General features: G+C 51.9%; 1 protein-coding gene across 1 annotated transcript in view; it reads left to right on the forward strand.

Annotated features, from left to right (window-relative positions):
• The window catches only part of TRAPPC8 (trafficking protein particle complex subunit 8), a 68,217-nt gene that overhangs the window by 7,883 nt on the left and 45,941 nt on the right, over window positions 1–14,393 (forward strand). The window contains 9 exon segments of the mRNA XM_061572098.1: window positions 779–868; window positions 2,051–2,225; window positions 3,467–3,623; window positions 3,893–3,980; window positions 4,646–5,022; window positions 5,925–6,040; window positions 7,908–8,058; window positions 9,732–9,832; window positions 13,079–13,184. Coding sequence (XP_061428082.1) covers window positions 779–868; window positions 2,051–2,225; window positions 3,467–3,623; window positions 3,893–3,980; window positions 4,646–5,022; window positions 5,925–6,040; window positions 7,908–8,058; window positions 9,732–9,832; window positions 13,079–13,184 — 1,361 coding nt within the window.

The raw sequence follows: 14,393 nt of genomic DNA on the forward strand, positions 1-14,393 counted from the left end.
CAAATCTAGATTTAAAAGTGCAATACAGTAGCTCCAGTAGCTTCCTAATATCGGTCGGAAGAGCATTGCAGACGGCCACGCATCTTAAAGCGTGCCATGCGGTGACCGTCTTTGTTCGATGGCTCCCCAAAAGCCGCTGCTGGATGGATGACCGGAGTTCACGTGATGGTTTATGCTTCTTGACGATATCAAAAAGCATGCATGATGATGATGCTTCTCTTGATGATCAAACGCTGCTCATTTACAACGATGACGTTTGCCCGCGTGGTCCCTGCGTTCACGTGCGCGTGTGCGCGTTTGGCACAGTAGGGTGCACAGGTGGTGCATCGGCCAGTCATCTCAGTCAACCCAAGGCACCTGAGTCTGTCCCGTGACCTCCTGCCAGCGGGCGTTCGACACTTCACGTGGCCCTAACTTGCACATAGCCTGGCACAAGCTTAGTGGCGAATGGCGGTTGTCGTGTGTGTTTGACGATATCAAAAAGCATGCATGATGATGATGCTTCTCTTGATGATCAAACGCTGCTGATTTACGACGTTGACGTTTGACCACGTGGTCCCTGCGTGCACGTGCGTGTGTGTGCGTTTGGCACAGTAGGGTGCACAGGTGGTGCATCGGCCAGTCATCTCAGTCAACCCAAGTCACCTGAGTCTGTCCCGTGACCTCCTGCCAGCGGGCGTTCGACACTTCACGTGGCCCTAACGTGCACATAGCCTGGCACAAGCGCCGTGGCGAATGGCTGTTGTCGTTATGTGCGTTTGTGATCGTGTGTTCACAGCGACGACGCCCTGGTACGAAGCGTACCGCGAGAGCTTCATGCAGGTGCTCCCCGTGAGTGAGCACGAGTTCCTGCGTCACTACCTGGCCTGTATCCTCCCACCCGCCCCGCCGTGCGACGGCCACGCAGCGATGGCATCTTATAACTCCCGTTTTTTTATATTGTTGACGTCTTCTTGGTCCTTTCGGTAAAGTCACGTAGAAGGGAAATAATAAAATAATAAAAATAAAACATTATAAAATAATTCTCACGACGTTTCGGCCACAACGCAAGCAGCCGTCCTCAGGTGAAGAACAGGTCTGTCGGAAAGACAGCATCTGAATGACGCGTCTGAATGACGCTGTCTTTCCGACAGACCTGTTCTTCACCTGAAGACGGCTGCTTGCGTTGTGGCGTCGTGAGAATTATTTAATAATGTTTAATTTTATTTATTTTATTACTTTATTTTTTCCTTTCTACGTGACTTCACCGAAAGAACCAAGAAGATGAATCCCTGCAGTCACGAAAGCTTTAAATCGAAATTGTTCGTTAAAGTGCTATTTTTCAGCTGCGCTTCCTGTGTTGCCAGTTTCTCTGTGCGAAACACTTTGATCTTGCTCTGTGCTAATGCACCACTGGCTAAATGGGACTTTCCACGTAACAAATAAACAATTGATGACGCTTTCAAGCTTAGTTTTTTTTAATCATTACTATTATTATGATTGTTTACGCAGGAGTGGTCCTGAAAAATATTTTGTGGTCGGTGTTGCCACTGTGTGTTGTAATCCCATTACTATGGTAATTTACAGGTCATTTTTCTGCTTTGGGATGTTTGGATAACATCAGTTACTGCTGATTTGTTTGGGCAATTATTCTCATAACCTTTAACTTGCTTCATGATTTGTATGCATTTCATGTAAAAGGAAAATGGACATGGCGACGGAACTGGAGAACCCACAGGAAATCCATGCAGGAAAAAGGCAGAGAACATACAAACTCCACTGACACTTACTTACTCGCTCACTGCAGAACAGGGGGAGAGCATACAAAACTCCACACATAAAGGGAGCCCGGGTAGGGAATCAAACTCAGGCGGCTATTGCTGCAAGTCACGAGTGTCACCACTGTGCCACCACCCTGCCGCCCATTGCTGCTGCTTCTAATTGGAGGGCATTGCCCTCCACCGACAACAATGGACGGCGGAGGAGCGACACTCGCAGCAACCCAGATTGTGGTAATGGCGATGCCGTAACGATGACCACAGCGACCCCTTGACTTGCTGCCGGCGCTCAGGCATGCTGGTGGTGTCGTCGTCTCACGCCGACCCCATGGACATGTTTGGGCGGCTGTCCCAGGACCAGCACCGGGTGCAGCACAGCGGGGACTACCCGCAACCCAAGTGGCTGTCGCCCAACACGCTCAAGTACTACGTGCTCGTGCACGACATGGCGACGGGGGACGAGCGCAGGTACGAGCACTCCTGCTCGATCGCTCGCACGGGAACACTCGCTCGAGGCCGCTCGCTGACGCGCTTTCCCTCCCGTGCAGACGAGCACTCGATCGCTCGCGCACGCGCGCTCTCCCTCCCGTGTGGACAAGCACTCGCGTGATTGCTCGGGCGTGATCTTATGTTACCAAGATTTATATCGTGCCATATTCCAAGGCGCTTTATTATTACATTGTACGTGAGATGACTGGTTGAGATAAAGAGTGGCGGTGTAGGTATGATGACAGGAGAATATGTGGGAGAGGTGAATGGGAGGGGTAGGGGTAGTTGTAGGGGTTGGGGTAATGGGAGGGGTAGCGATAGGAGTAGTGATAGGGGTTGGGGTAGTAATAAGGGTTTGGGTATTGATAGGGATAGTGATATGGGTTTGGGGGAGTGATATGGGGTAGTGATAGGGGTTGGGAAGTGATGGGGGTTAGGCTAGGCCTTGTCGTAGCTGGGGGGCGGGGGCAGGGAGTAGCAGTAGGAGGTTGGGTTCAGGAGATGAAAAGACGGTTGTAAGGGAGGAACGGAGGCTGGTTAGTGAAGATGATTGTTTCATGTGCAGTGGGAGTTTGTTCCAGTGAAGGGGAGCAAGAAGGGAAAGGGAATGAAAGCGTGACTCGCTCGATCACAAACACCATTTTTTACGAAAGATATTCATTGCTTTAATACCTTTTCTGCCTCCAAACGCTAGCAGCCACCTCTCTCACGCCTCGCTGCAAGGCCAAACTTGCCAACCATCTTTCTTTCTCCGCACCTTTGACCTACTTTTTCGTGAGCGTTGCCCGCATTGCGATGTTGAAATGCATGGACCGTGAGGGCCGGTAACGGCTTCAGGGAGGCTGTAATCTAGCGGTGGGTTGTCAAATTATGTTGAACTTCTTTCGCACTGTATGTAGCCAACCGCGCTAATTGTAGGTGCGAGGGAAAGACAACAAACTTAACACAAAAAGCCGTTCAAAAGAAATGAGTTTTCAATCTAGATTAAAAAACTCGAGTGGCTTCGTAATATCGGACGGAAGAATGTTCCAGATGGCCGCAGAAGCGCATCTGAAATCGCGCAACGCGATGACCGTCTTTATTCGACGGTTAACCCAAAGCCGCTGCGAGGATGACGGAGTTCGCGTAATGGTTTACCCTCCTTGACGAGATCAGCGAGGTATTGTGATGACAATGATGATGGATTGTCGCTTGCCTGGTTGTCTATGTCTCTCTGCCAGAGCGGAGTCTGTGTACGAGAGCATGAAGCAGCTGTACGGCTCTCAAGCGTGCCACCTGCTCAAGATCAACTCCAGGCAGCCCAGTCGCGATGGCGAGGAGCAGATACCAGACCCCTGGAGCCAGTACTTGAACCGCTGCACCAGCCTGCACTATGCGGTACCCGCCCCAGTCTCTGCATCGGCCTGAACTGTGCGGTACCAGCATGTAATGTGTGAAATTTTCTGCACCGTATCCCGCCGTCATGGCCACTCTATCAGAGCCGATTATAAATTCACGTTGCTGTTGATTCAGCTGCTGCTGTTATCTCCTGCTGTTCCTGATGCCGATCTTCCTGGCCATGGCTAACTTGTTGCTACTGTGTTGCCTGCTGTTGCCGCTACCTTTGCCTGTTGCTGACACTGCATCTCCCGCTGCGGGTACCACAGAGGTTGCTGGACGGTGGAGGCACAACGGTGGTCAGCTTTACGGAAGGAGAGGACGAGGTCACGGTGGCCGCCCCGAACGCTGATCACGGTGCTGCCCCACCCCCCTGCCGTGCCCCGCCTTCCCCCCTCCCCCCCTCTCTCCTTCCAGCCATACCCCAGTTTACTACATCAGCTTAATCCAGCTTAGCACAGGGTTTGGCAAACCAAAATAACAAGACGAGCCCTGTTTTTTTTTTATTCGGTAAAAAAAACTCAAGATTTCAAGAGCCGCAATGCAAGTGGTGAATACGAGACGGTGGCCCTCAATAAATAACGTCACGATGCCGTCCTTAAAGAGCCGCGTGCGTCTCCGGAGCCGCAGGTCGCCGACCCCTGACCTAGTTCAACCCAGCGTAGTGCAACGGAGCTAGAATTTATCGCACGCGCAGTTTATACAGAATCAAAGCCTCTTGAGTACGGTTACAATACCAGGGTGCTGCATCTTGTGTGGCTGTGGCCCACACGTGGCCCTCCCAAGGATTTTGGAGTAGCCCTACGAGCCGTGGCCCAACGAAAGAAGTGGACTCGCGTATACATAGCGGTGCAGCAGCCAGCACCGACCAATGCGGTCGCGTGCGATCAAATAACAAACGTGACTCGTACAGAGACAAACCGGGATGGAGGCCCTCATCCAGCAGCAGATTTGACGAAAGGGCCTGTAGGCGGTTGGCCACGTCGTATTGCCAGCTGACCACCGTTTTGCGCCGTCAACAGATGGCGCTGGGCAGGGCTGCGACCTGCAAGCGCATCCCCTGCAGCAGCCCCCGCCGTCGTCGTCGACACAGGGCGACGAGGCGGGCTGGGCGCCGGCGCCCGACGACGTGGGCAACTCGCAGCCGCACCCCGCCGACCCCCGCAGTACCCTCGGCGTTGGGGGTCCACCCCCCTTGGCCACGGCGGCTGTGGGGGGCTGCGGCGGTGGTGGCGGTGGCGGCGGCGGCAGTAGTGGGGGGGGCCCGCAAACCGCAGGACCCCGGGGCCTGTGTCTGACGCTGGCCGATCACGAGCGCATCCGGCAATTTGTGCACGAGTTCACGGTGCAGGGCCTCCTACCGCACGTGGAGAGGAGCATCCGGCAGCTCAACGACCAGGTAAAGTGACCGCCGCCGGCGTTACGGGTCAGCTGTGTCGTCCGTCCGTGTGTGTGGTTGGCGTACTGCTGGATGGGTCGACTCGGTCTCTCGTAATTGCCTGGTGCAAGGGCCGTCCATAGCGAGGTGTGGGGCCCGGGGAAAATCGCACCCAGATGCCTTCAAACTAAACGGGAAGTGTTACACCTGATGACACCATGACGTCGAAGCGCGGGGTGATGCTAAACCACGGGGCTCGAGGCGGTCGCCCCGATTCGACATACCCCTAGGGATTGGCTCTGCCCGGTGCGGTGTGTAACCATCGCCACTAGGAAGACAAAGTTGACAAGGCGTGGTTCTGGCCACACCACCGCCTTATGTGCCGTACTGCCCTTTTATAGGTGTTCTCGAACAACAGTTTCCCCAACAGCCTATAACACTGGTCAACCAAAAAATAAAAAAAAATTCTGGCCTGGACTTTTGCATCTGTTTTAGACTAATTTCAGGGTGCTGATTCCAAATCTGATCTCAGATTTGCTTTATCACATCTCATTTTTATGCTATCGCCATACCCGTTTTCATTGATTTTACCCGAAATTAACTCCGTCACTTATGATTGCAAGTTGTTGCGAGTCAGTGACTGCTTTAGTGTTAAAATATGGTGCTGTATTTTTAGGATAGTGTGTTTATAATATCATTTTATGTAGATATACACATTTATTTAATAATTTTCTTCTGCAGTTTTATTGAAAATGCAATATTTGATATCTCACAAACCTAATGTAATAGACAAAAACTGCCAGATTTGGAATCAGCACCCCAAAATTACCTTAAACCCATTGGAATACCTTATGCCAGAAAAAGTGTGTTGACCAGTGTAATGAATGTGTCTGCACGTTTGCCTGTGTGCGTGCGCACGACAGCTGGTGTCACGCAAGGGACTGAGCCGCTCGCTCTTCAGCGCCACCAAGAAGTGGTTTGGCGGTGCCAAGACCCCCGAGAGAGCCGTGGCAGAGAGCAAGAACACCACGGGCCTCCTGTGAGCAGAGCTGTTCCACCCACCGATCCATCCACACACCCTACCACACACCCACACACCCTCCCACCCACCCTCCCTCCCTCCCTCTCACCCACCCACCCTCCCCCTCACACTCCCCCCCACACCCGCTCCCTCACACCCTCCCTCCCACCCACCCACCCTCCCACCCACCCACCCTCCCTCCCACCCACCCACCCTCCCACACCCCCTCCCTCCCACCCACCGATCCACCCACCCTCCCTCCCACACCCCCTCCCTCACACCCACCGATCCACCCTCCCTCCCACACCCCCTCCCTCACACCCACCCTCTCTCCCACACCCCCTCCCTCCCACCCACCAATCCACCCACCCTCCCTCCCACACCCCCTCCCTCACACCCACCCTCTCTCCCACCCTCCCTCCCTCCCACCCACCCTCCCTCCCACACCCCCTCCCTCCCACCTACCCTCTCTCCCACCCTCCCTCCCACCCACTCACCCTCCCTCCCACACCCCCTCCCTCCCACCTACCCTCTCTCCCACCCTCCCTCCCACGCACTCACCCTCCCTCCCACACCCCCTCCCTCACACCCACCCTCTCTCCCACCCTCCCTCCCTCCCACCCACCCTCCCTCCCATCCACCCTCCCTCTCACCCACCCTCCCTCCCACACCTCCTCCCTCCCACACCCCCTCCCTCCCACCCACCCTCCCTCCCACACCCCCTCCCTCACACCCACCCTCTCTCCCACCCTCCCTCCCACACCCCCTCCCTCACACCCACCCTCTCTCCCACCCTCCCTCCCTCCAACCCACCCTCCCACACCCCCTCCCTCACACCCACCCTCTCACCCACCCTCCCTCCCACACCTCCTCCCTCCCACACCCCCTCCCACACCCCTCCCACCCACCCACTCCCCCGTGGGCTTCTGTGCCCCGCTAACACAATATTCGCCCATGCGACAACTTGATTTGATTGGCTCCGTCGGGTCGTGTAGGGTTAGCGTTAAAAACAAATTGACACAATATAAGCAATCGGTAACCAATTATGAATCCTAGCCGTGGTCGTGAAAGCTTGTGTGGAGTTTAATTGATGGTCATTTTAACGCGTAGGCTTTCGCGATCAATATTATTCATAATAATCCTTTATTATGTTTAATTGATGGTCACAACTCAGCCTGGTAAACAAGCCCCAACAGGCTCAAGTTCTCACTTTGTATAATAAACCATCTCTCTGTCAAAACATCACCCGCAACCGTTGTTAGCAATGTCCGTCGATCGACCTCGGGCCACCAGATTCAACGTGCAACTTGCTTCTGACTGCGCCCACCGCTCCTACGCTTATTTACACTTCCCGGCCACGGCTAACATCAGTTGCATCTCTCTGATCCGGTCTTGGGCCTCCCTTGGGTCGACAAACACTTCACTGAGTTCCCGGTGCTGGTGTGTTATAATCGGCACTCGGAAGACAAAGATCGCCAAGTGTGGTTCTGGTCACACCAGCCTCTTTGTGCACCGTGCTGACCTTTATAAGTGCTCGCTAACAGCACTTGTCCCCACAATCTGTGTGTAGGCTACACGAGGGGGTCTTCTTTGTCTTTATTCTTCAGCTGGGGTAACGCCGTGGCGGGATGTTAACTACCTCGCCTGGTATGTAGGTCGTGGGATCGATTCCGACCCTGATGCCTATATATTTGGAGTTTGCATGTTCTCCCCGTGGTCGCGTGGATTTTTCTCCGACTTCCTGGTATTTGGCTGCTATAACTTTCCATGTGACAAGCCACTTCGTTGAGCTATCATTTGTGATTGCCAGGTCGCTTCCAAAAAAGAGCTATACAACTCAGTGGCACTTACCTTGTTTAGTTTACGTGTACGTGCGCATGTGCAGGTATACAGCAGAGGCTCCTGAACTTCAGGTGCGAAAGATGGCAGACCTGTGCTTCCTGGTGCAGCTGTACGACCTGGCGTACAACTGCTACCACACGGCCAAGAAGGACTTTGAGGGAGAACAAGCTTGGCTCTACATGGCCGGGGCACTGGTACGCTGACTTTTTTTTTCCCCCCCGCCACATTTTATTTCCACGAGACCTCGGTTAGGGCACTCCACTCATGAACAACACCGGTGACGATTATCTGAACCGGTTTCTGGCTCCCTCCTAGCTCGTCTCAGCCTCAAATGAGTAGCTGATGCGGTGTGTATATACATCGCCACTGGGGAGACGAAGGCAGCCGAGTGTGGTGTTCAGAACCCACCACCTCATGTGCTGTGCCAGCCTTAATAGGCGCTCGCTAACAGCACTTGCCCCGACAGCTTAAAGAGGCTAATACGGGGGGGTGGGGGGGGGACTTGGTGTGTCCCATGTGACGCAGAGAGTGCAAATTTAAATTAGGATTATGTGCGTGTCTAATCGATTGTTGCATGTGATATGTGTTCGTGCTGATTAAAATAGATGGGTGATGTGTATGTATGCGTGTGCGGACCTTAGAGAGAGCTGATTTTATTAAATTTACATCACTTGCTTTTGTGTCCTTCCCACATGACTTGGAGAAGTACCGATTCAAATTAAGATATAGGGCTTGTGTGTGTGTATATGTACACACGTGCGTATCCCACGTTGGATAGTGAACGCTGATTGAAATTGGCAAAAGTCTTGTGTGTGTGTGTGTCCCATGTGATGTAGAGCTGTTAATTAAAATTAAGATAGATTTCTTATGTGTGCGGGTCCAGCGTGGCCATACAGAGCACTCATTCAATTAACGGAGTCCTCCTGTCTCTCTGCAAACGTTTGGTCCGTGTAATTTTAGAGAGTACTGATACAAATTCTAGGCCTCGTGTTTACATGCGTGTCCAATATCATGCAGAGTATTCATAAAAATATAGGTTGTATGTGTGTGTGTATATTTGTTGGAGAGCGGAGTCTAATTCTCACTCACAAGCCAACACCAGTGACGATTATCTCAACTAGTCCTGGGCCTCTCCGAGTTCGCCTCTTCCTTAAACGAGTACCTTGTGAGCTGTATATACATGTTTGTTGAACTTCTTTCGCACCGTACGTAGCCAGCCGAGCTAATCGGAGGTACGGTGTGTACACGTAAAATAAAGCGCGAGGGATACAAATGCGGCTGGGCATGGTGTTGGTCACCCACCCCCTCATGTGCTGTGCAGGCCTTCGTAGGTACCGCACACTAACAGCACTTGCCCCATCAGTCTGTTAGAGGCTATTCTGGGATCTTTATCTTCCTACGTGTGTGACCCATGTGATGGACATGTATGCGTGTAAGTGTGTTGTGCGTATCCAATGTAACGTGTCATGTTTTCAAATTTCACTCCACCGTACTGTCCATCAAATATTGACATTCACCTATCGTTTTATTAGTTTTGCTTTGTATTTTTTGGTGACCATAGTCACACTTGCAAATGAGACTCATCCTGGTTCTCCTGTGGTTTACATGCAAAATAAACTAAACCACGGTTGACTTCCCCACCAAGTGGTAAAGGCTCATTGCAGTGCACAACGACCGAATTTTCCATTCGAAATCTCGGCGAGGATTGGCCAAGTGGAACTGTGGACCGCGGCGCTGTTTTCGCGAGTCTCTGCCGTTCCGCCAAACCTCTGCGAGCGCCGCTTATTTTCTCCGGAGGAACGTTCTGGCGCCCGCACGCACCAACGTGTGCCGCCACCCTTTCACCGGCCCCCTCTCTCCCCCACAGGAGATGGCGGCGTTGTCGGTGTTCCTGCAGCCCAGCGCACAGAGGCAGTACCCGGCGCACTACATGGAGAAGGCCATCCAGACCTACAAAGACAACTGCAGGTGAAGCAACGCCCGTGTGCGTGTCCTGGGTTAGCCGTGTACCCCCTTTTTCCACTGCGCTACCAAGCTGTGCTGAGCCGGTACGGCACGGCACGTCTTTGGAGAAGCCTTCTTGCAGCACATTATTAATTCTGAGTTTAAGAATTACAAGGTGGGTTGAAATGATACGATTTTGAGAAGTTTTCGAAATACATTTCTATTGTTCTCGGCACGCAATTTTGCTGGGGAGTGAGCACCAAGCCTGATAGGCCCAGCGTAGGTGAATACGCGCGGCTCCCCAAACTCGTTGTTGCCGCTGACATCGCACGCCACCATGTGTAGGTGACGACGCGGTGTCCTCGCAGTATGCTGAGTGATGTCGTACACAATGAACGAGCCATTACCTTCACATCTGGCCTTGCTTGCCGGCTCCTGAGCCAGATACATGTTGCTCGTAATTAAAAGCTCTCCTCTTTGGGCACATTGGTACGTTACTTTTCATATCCAAGTTCAGCTTTCCAAAAGCACTCCAAACTCCTATTGTCCACCTATAATAGCCGTCCTAGGTAACAAGAGTCGACCGTGTTTTCCAACTGTTGTGCCCCTTGTGCGGCTGCCTCCAACTGTGCGTCGAACTTTTGTTAAATCTAATTACCTGAGCCCAACTTTGCAGCAGTCTTGATTCACTTATCCTGACATTTTCTGTAGGTCATTCCCAGTGAACGTTATAATGCCGCCGTCAAATGTGTGATGTTTAATATTTTCTCCCGGTAATATTCTCTGTCACTGGAGATGTGGCAAAGTCCCGGTGCTAATGCCTCTAATAACGTGGGCCACCTTATATGGCTAATGACTTAAATAGGTTTCTTAAAATATGTTAAAAGTGTGGGCCTGAAATGACTTGCTCGTCACTGCTGACCGAAGTTCCTTTACAATTTGTAGCTCTGAAGAACCCTTTTAGAAGGAGGTATTTCCTCCGCTCGCTATACTTCTCGGAGGAGCTGGGAGTACCCACACTTTACCCCCCCACCGTATGCGACCTGCCGATCGACTCGCTCCAGTTAGACACATTTATACAGCTGGGCGGACAGAGGCAGCGGGGGGATGGAATCAAACTCTCCACCTCCAGTCTGCAAGTCCAGTGTGCTGACCATTACTGTCCTTGCCACCTCCTCCTCCTCTCTCCAACCCTTAGCTCTCCTCCTTTCCCCCCACATTTTCTATTTTTCTACACGTAGTGCTGTTGAGACAGTGCACGTGTTTGTCCATATGCGCGTGTTGCATGACATGTGCTTTACGTCGGTGTGCGGAGAGTGGTTTGCGGTTGTGCTCGTGGTGGTGGTGGTGGTCGTCGTGGTGCGGGGCAGTGTCACGTGGTGCAGGGTGCCGGAGGAGCAGTGGCACAGCGGTTTAGCACGCCGTGCTTCTTGAAACACGCTTGTAACAATGTACAGCCCTTTGTTAATGCTCTGCTGGGTGAAGGCCCTCCCCCCCCCACCCCCCATCGGATGGGCCGTCGTCCGTTTGTGCATAAAATAACGAATTCTGCTGCATGCACAGCAGGGTGTGATTTGTAAACGTGCCCACCGTTAATACAACAACCTTAATCACAATAACTTTAGGGCAAGAAAAAAAAACCCTGCAAATTCAATGTGATCTGATTTGGCACGATAGTCCGGGAGAGTAAACAAAAAATAATTCTGCAACATTTTTGTTTACGTGGAGGTACAAGATACCATAATAGTAATGATAATCTAATAAAAGCAATGGAGAAATACCAAGGCACGACCCAATGCCGATGGTAAATCACCGAATCTGAAGGCCTCTTCGGTTTTATTACTCGGGCTTTATTAATGTCAGCCTGCAGCCACTGCCACAACAACTCTTGGCTTAACGTCATGGATGTTTGTCCCAGGAAGGATAACGGTGAGGATTTGCATTCATCGGGCGCTTAGCTACTCCGCTTAAGAACCATTTTTTTTATCACGGGTCACTAAAACCTGCGTTCGATCCCAGAGTAACACGAGAGGTGCATGTAGGCTCAGTGTATCTGACCTTTGAGTCACACCGCTGAATTGCCTTGCTTTTAGACCGCAGAAAATTGCAGGTGAAGTTTAGATTCTATTCTTGAGCATCGCAATATGTTCAGGAGCAAATACCAAAGTCGAGGCCTACCAGCCACTATAAGAGGGCTTCATTGAGACAGAGTTTGTGTAGTTGTGATATTTTTCTCCTGAAGGAGCACAGACTACAGTCATTTAGTCGATGATCCGATGTTTGGGTTGCGTAGGCAACCGTTCCCCCCCCCCCCCAAAGCACTGCTTGCCATCAAGCAAACTAACCGCAGTGAACTCGTTTATACGGTACTCTTAGGTTTTTTCGGTAAAGTCACGTAGGTAAAAAATAATAAAAATAAAATAATAATAGATGGAAATAAATCAATTAAATCACAACGTTTCGGAGGCAACACAAGCTTCCTTCATCAGGTGTAAAAAGGCTTCAGTGGGCAGAGGTGGCGGAAGAAATTTAAGAAACTCGCACTGCTGTTTTCCACTGCCATGCTAGGGAGATGGATTAGAACCGGCGACCTTTGGATTGCGGGTCCAGTGCGCTCGCTGTTCCACCACGGCACCTTCCCCATGGCAGCTTGCAAATGTACAGCACGTAATTATCAATCCACTGCTGGATTAGGGCCTTTTGTGAGCCCTACGAAACCCGCATGCCTTGGGAAGGCCGTCACACGCGCGACACTGGTCAAGGTCCTTCCCGCATTGTGGCTGGCCGTGTCGGGCCTTCCTCGACCATACTTCACCGAGTTGGTCAGTGCGGGTTTCTGAAGCCGGAGAGCATAGAGTTTGGGAGCGTTTGAACCACTGTCCAGCGATCGATTTTTCCGCGCTCCCTTCTGCCCACGGCGTTATCCCCGCACCTCCGATTAGCGCGGTTAGCTACGTGCGGCGCGGAAAAAGTTGTACATGCACACGAAATCAACTTGCAGCTGGATTGATGTTTTGAAACATGTTCACTTTCATGATCATGGTTATCATTTCTACTGCCGAAGTATTGAAGTATGTTTTCATCATCATACTGCTGCGAAGGTATTTAAATGTTTCATTTTATACCTAGCCCTACGACCAATGTTGCATATATCTCCGTGTGCAGTGCAAAGCGGTTGCCCATATCCAGCGTGCCGACCGTCACACGGCGGTAGGGTCCCTTGCCACCTGACTACTTGTGCCTCCCCCTTCTCCTCCCCCGGCCCCCCAGGAACGGAGCCCTGGCCGAGCGCTGCACGATGCTCGCCGTGGAGATCCTCAAGAGCAAGGGGACGTTCTCGGACGCGGCCTCCATGCTCATTCGGTTGATCAGCGAGGTAACGGTCGCCGCTGCTCACGTCGTCATCACCGTGGCGTGAAGAGCTCTGACCTACCTCTCCCATTCCCTGGCATCTCTTGGACGCTTTCTAGCTCAGGTTGAGAACGAGCGGTTCGGATTTTGTGGTGCGTGTGGGTAGTATTTTTCGGTGCGAGTGGGGGTAGTATTTGGTGGCGTGGATGGGTAATATTTGGTGGCACAGGTGGATATTTGTTGGTGAGGGTGGGTAGTATTTTGTGGCGCGTGTGGGTAGTATTTGGGGGAATGAGTGAGTAGTTATCAGTGGCGTGGGTGGGTCATATTTGGTGGCGTGCGTTGGTAGTATTTTTTGGCACGAGTGGATACTATTTAGTGGTGTGGATGTATAGTATTGGCTGGCACGAGGTGGGTAGTATTTGGTGGCACGGGGTGGGTAGTAGTTGGTGACGTGCATGGGTAACGTTCAGCCACAGGCTGCTTTGCGAGAGAGACCCGCGTGCTCGCTCACGTCACCGCTCACCTGACAGGTCATGTCAAGCGGAGATTTATCACGGATTGGCGTCTGAAGCGAGATCGCCGGCCAAGGCTTTGGCCTGTGTCCCCCTCCCCTCCACTTGGTTACATTTTTGTTTCCCGTATTATTTAACGCCCTTCTTGATCTCGGCAATGCGCGCTCCTTCGCAAAGATGCCCTGTCGTTCATCATCTGTCAGACACGGTGACATTCATCGAGTTAACTCCGCCTCTTCTGCCGGAGCAATTATCTGTAGAGCTCCATGCCCTGACTGCGCGTCACTTCAAACGCCGCCTTGGGTTTTCCGCTTTCGGGCGCCGCGCGCAGGCTAATTCATTGACGATTATAACTCAATCGTCAGTTCCTCGTTATTATTGCAACAGCGGTGGTGGCGGCGGTGGCGGGTTAATGACATATTTATATTTTCACTATCTAACCCAAAAAAACCTTTTGTGACTAATTATGATGATGCTCCAGTGCTGTACCCTACCATACTCGTTCCCCTTGGAAGCATGATGCTGATTGGTGATGTTGATTGATGATGTTAATAATCGTACTTTAGCACGTTTGGTGTTCATGCCATTCTTATTTATTACGACGCTTGTTCTGTTTTCAGGAGAGTCCTGGAATGGGATTTTGGATCAATTAAATGTTCAGCGTATGTGAGGAAACTGGAGAGCCTGGAGAAAACCCACGCGAGCGGTGGTTTAGTTAA

This window comes from Lethenteron reissneri, chromosome 49 (assembly GCF_015708825.2).
Source record: "Lethenteron reissneri isolate LAM-NWPU_2019-01 chromosome 49, ASM1570882v1, whole genome shotgun sequence".
Lineage (NCBI taxonomy): Eukaryota > Metazoa > Chordata > Hyperoartia > Petromyzontiformes > Petromyzontidae > Lethenteron > Lethenteron reissneri.